The 4,044-nt window shown below is 42.5% G+C and overlaps 1 protein-coding gene across 2 annotated transcripts; it reads right to left on the reverse strand.

The window, feature by feature from the left end:
- Positions 1-321: 321 nt before the first annotated feature.
- On the reverse strand, positions 322-3,018 carry LOC123428773. 2 transcript variants are annotated; one of them, XM_045112929.1, is made up of 4 exons: positions 2,451-3,018; positions 1,241-1,306; positions 782-858; positions 322-626 (listed from the first exon to the last, which is right to left on the reverse strand). In XM_045112929.1, the coding sequence occupies exons 1-4, from the start codon at positions 2,614-2,616 to the stop codon at positions 621-623; spliced, it is 315 nt and encodes a 104-aa protein (XP_044968864.1). In that variant the 5' UTR covers positions 2,617-3,018; the 3' UTR covers positions 322-620. The 2 variants fall into 2 exon arrangements, with proteins under 2 accessions (XP_044968864.1, XP_044968859.1); XM_045112924.1 differs by having other exon boundaries at positions 1,241-1,318.
- Between the last annotated feature and the right edge of the window lie 1,026 nt (positions 3,019-4,044).

Here is a 4,044-nt window from a genome sequence, read left to right on the forward strand (position 1 = left end):
ACCACGGATTAAAAATCCGTCATGTATTACGCGTCATAAGTTGACACCAGGCCTTCCATGACGGATCTTGACCATCATGGGTCGGCCCCAGGCCCGTCCAGACCAAACTAGTCCCGTCGACCAATTGACATGACATGGCTGCCTACGTGGACACTGTTTCTATCAAGAACCGTCACGAATTTAGGCACAATTTATGTATTCGGGCCATTAGCATGTTTCTTTCAACCAAATTTGACCCGATACTATTCTTACCTTCATACTTTACACAATTGATTCCAATTTTTCCACAAAACAAAGTACTTCCGAGTGTCATACAATAAATTTTTCCACAAAACAAAGTACTTCCGAGTGTCATACAATACACAGATCACATGGTATTTACATAGCCATCCAAACCTATCTACAACATAATAGCTCACAAAATAATCCATGTAATGATAATTTACAACATCAATTAACGAAATACAACTTCAGCCAATGTTAAAAACCAACACAATCTAGTTTACAGCATCAAAGCATATACATTATTGAAGATATTCAATTTCTTGCTAGTAGCCCTCCTGATGGCAACTATTAGTCATGGCAGATTGTGATGGCCAGCACAAGATCCCACTACCCGATCATACCTAGCATATTTACAACAACATTAGTTATTCATGAGATGAATAGTAAGTAGAAATAAGAGAATTAGAACATACTTAAAAATGAATTACAAGTTGTCCTAAGTTCTAAAATAGCACATTGCCTACAAATTTAAAGCATAAGCTACACATTTACTCACCTTGCAATAAAAGATCAAAACTACATGAGGACAAACAACTGATGTTCTTTCATTCCCTTTGCTTCTTGTCATGCGGTCTGATTAATCAATCAATAAGATGGGATACAAAACAATAAATCAGCCTGTGTTTAAAAATAATTTCTTACACTAAAGGAAATCTTATTTGTCCAAGAAATGATGTGTTTTACTCAAACCACTAAATGAATCTAGCTAGTATGAAGTAACACATAACAACTAAAATAACCTAAATTGTTTGTTCTCGAGAAAGACTAGTAGAGGCCATATAAATCCATAGAAAAATACAAACCCAAATTGATGTCATTATTCATATACTTCTATGCACATAAAGATTATATATTCTCAAGGCTAGGGGGTTCCCACTTGACAAGCATTGAGAGTACTATTATTTATAGCAGGAAACATATGACAGCAATAAGAACTAAAAGCAACAGTACTTACATTGGGTTTCTTGATTTTGTACAACATGCAACATCTCAACCTCCTTGGTGGATGCCTCAAGCTTAGCTACATTGTTTACTTCATGAGAAGAAAAAAAAAACTAGACTGTAAAGCACGGGTTCTAAAGCACAGGAAATAAGTACAGAGCAATCATACAATTGCCAAGTCCACCCATCAATCCAACATGAAAGCACATGAAATGGTTTCATGCAGTTAAAATGCTGCTACGTGAAAGCACAGGAAATGGTTTCAAGCAGTTAAAATGCTGCTACTAGTAGGTTGTAAAACACAGGAAATCCCATAATTAATTACTCATTAGCCCATATATGTTAATGATAAGCCGTCATTTTTAAATTAGAAAATCCCAAAGCCCAGCAGGCTATAGCCCATTTACGGCCGCGGATGACTTACGATGACTGCACAGATTTAATGTATGTCATTACAAACTGCAATATATGTTAATCGATCAAATCTGCATAGATTTAATGTATATCATTACGATGACTGTACAGACTTAAGGTATATCATTACAAACTTTTAAAAGTCATTGGTTCATTTTTCTTACTGAATTTACCTTGAATTACATACTAGTTGGATTGATCCCAAGTACTAGCTAGGAATTTTAAGCCTCCTGACTTGTATACTATTTTGTACAATTACAGAAGGCAAAATCCAAATGATTGATCTAGATGTGCACTAGGAAAATCCTTAAAATATTGTATCGCCGGCGGTAGATATTCAACTATAAGCTCAAAGTGAAAATGACATCGTATGATAATACTTTTGTAGTTACTAGTTATTTGCCTTGCCCTGCTGTGTTCAAATGTTGGCTCCGCCTACATGACATAATAGGCTAACCATAATTTAATTGATATGCAAAAATCCTAAGCAAAAAATTATACACTAATATTTTTTCACAAATTCACATCTCTTATCTTATTGTCTATCTATTAATGCATAGATTTGCTATACAACAAGCTGGTTAATTATGTTAAGAAATTACTCGAAAGGGCTTAGTCCAAAGAAAAAAATCTCTTGTGCTATTGTCTTCGCCCCCTATGCTCAAATCGTGGCTCTGTCCCTAAGGTTCGCTAGAATGTACTCAGAAATTAATGAGAAGCTTATTCATGTGTATGTATGTACAGATGCTAGTGCACACAGATGCATGTGACACCGGGTACAGGAGGGAGAGAGGAAGCTCATCACGTACATGTTGCAGGTTCCGTGCCGAGGAGGAGGCAAATCCACGCAGGTGAGGACACCCTGTACATGTCAGATGGGAGGACGAGCTTTACTGTCGGGGATGTCTGAGCTGTACCGGCACGCGTCCTTAGAGATACAGGACGAGAAGAACCATCGGTGTTCGCCGCCACCATAGTTGAGCGGGACAAGGGCGCCACTCGTCACGAACATGCCGCCGCGGGCCGGGGTGCGTCGCGTAAGCACATCCCGCGCGCGGGAGGAGGGCCTCAGTGCCGCGCTGTTCCAGGAGCACCAACCAACACACGGTAGGTGACGGAGAAGATCCACCGGAGGCGCACTGGCACCGAAACCCTAGCCATGGGGAGGGCTTGCGGGTGAGCGCTCGTGGCTGGGAGTGGTGAATCTAGCCAGAGGGAGGAAGGAGCGGAGCGAGGGGGAGAGGGGCGTGTGCTGCGCCCCATCCATCGCCGCGGGAAGTCGCCGGAATCAGGCGGCAGCGGCGACGAGTCGCATGGGCGAGAGAGTGGGGGCTCGGGATAGAGGAAAGTTTGTGGGGGGAGGGATTGGAGGGGGCAAGGAGGAAATTTTAGGGTTAGCATTTTATACGGGAAATGATTAAACGGGCCTGACCGGGCTAGAACGGGCTTGCGGGGCTATACTAGGCCGTTCACAGTTTTCAAAAATGTCACGAGAAATCCCATAAGCAGGTTTCTTGTAGTTATTTGGCGGCCTCTTGCTTGTCCTAGCCCAGTTCAGCTTTAAGCTGATCAACGTCAGCACCAACGGCTCTGACAGTTATTCGAACAACACACATTTAGAGACAAAGATTACAAATAATTTAGTAAAAGAGCTAAGGCTTGCACACTTACTTTGAGCGTCTTCAAAACGCTTGTGGATGCGATCCAGCTCCTCTTCGAAAATCCTTTAGTTTCTGATTCATTTCCGCCAACTCCACAGAGTTGGGGGCTATGGCTAATGTAGAAGCTTGCAGAAGAAAATATTTTGTAAGTTTTCAGATTTTTGTTTCGAAATCTTTTGCTAGGGTGTGTTCTCATCAACCCACTAGAGACTTGGGGCTACACACACATTTTTAGACAATGCATAATTACAAATGGAAAAGTATGCGGATTACCTCGATGCATGCTAGCAGTGCGTCGAAAGCTCCTTCTGACCGTTATCAATAGACTGAATGCTTTGCAAAAACGCACTCATATGAGTGCGGCATTCTTCAGGAATGGAAGGACTGTTAAGACCTTCCTCCCTTAAGTTAGGCCACCCAGTTCGGAATTGCTCCATCATGGATGGTTGCGGACGCGCCGTAGTCTCCCTTTGCGGAGATATTACTACTGATGGTGCAGAGAGGGAGGACCCTCCGGAGTTGTCTTTCAAGGAGACACAGAAGGTCCTTGCCCTCCCTCCTTTGTTGTCAAGGGGAGTTCATCCTCCTGGTCCTTTGTGGTCGAAGTGGTAACCTCGGCCATATATCGTCACCTCCCTAGATACTACCTCCCTGATCTCCTTGGCTACACGGGAGATGTGCGGGGTGATCCGGTCCCGCTTTCAGCCACATTGGCTGGTAGGGAATCCCCCTTCGAAATTTG

Source organism: Hordeum vulgare, chromosome 1H, assembly GCF_904849725.1.
Source record: "Hordeum vulgare subsp. vulgare chromosome 1H, MorexV3_pseudomolecules_assembly, whole genome shotgun sequence".
NCBI classification, from domain to species: domain Eukaryota; kingdom Viridiplantae; phylum Streptophyta; class Magnoliopsida; order Poales; family Poaceae; genus Hordeum; species Hordeum vulgare.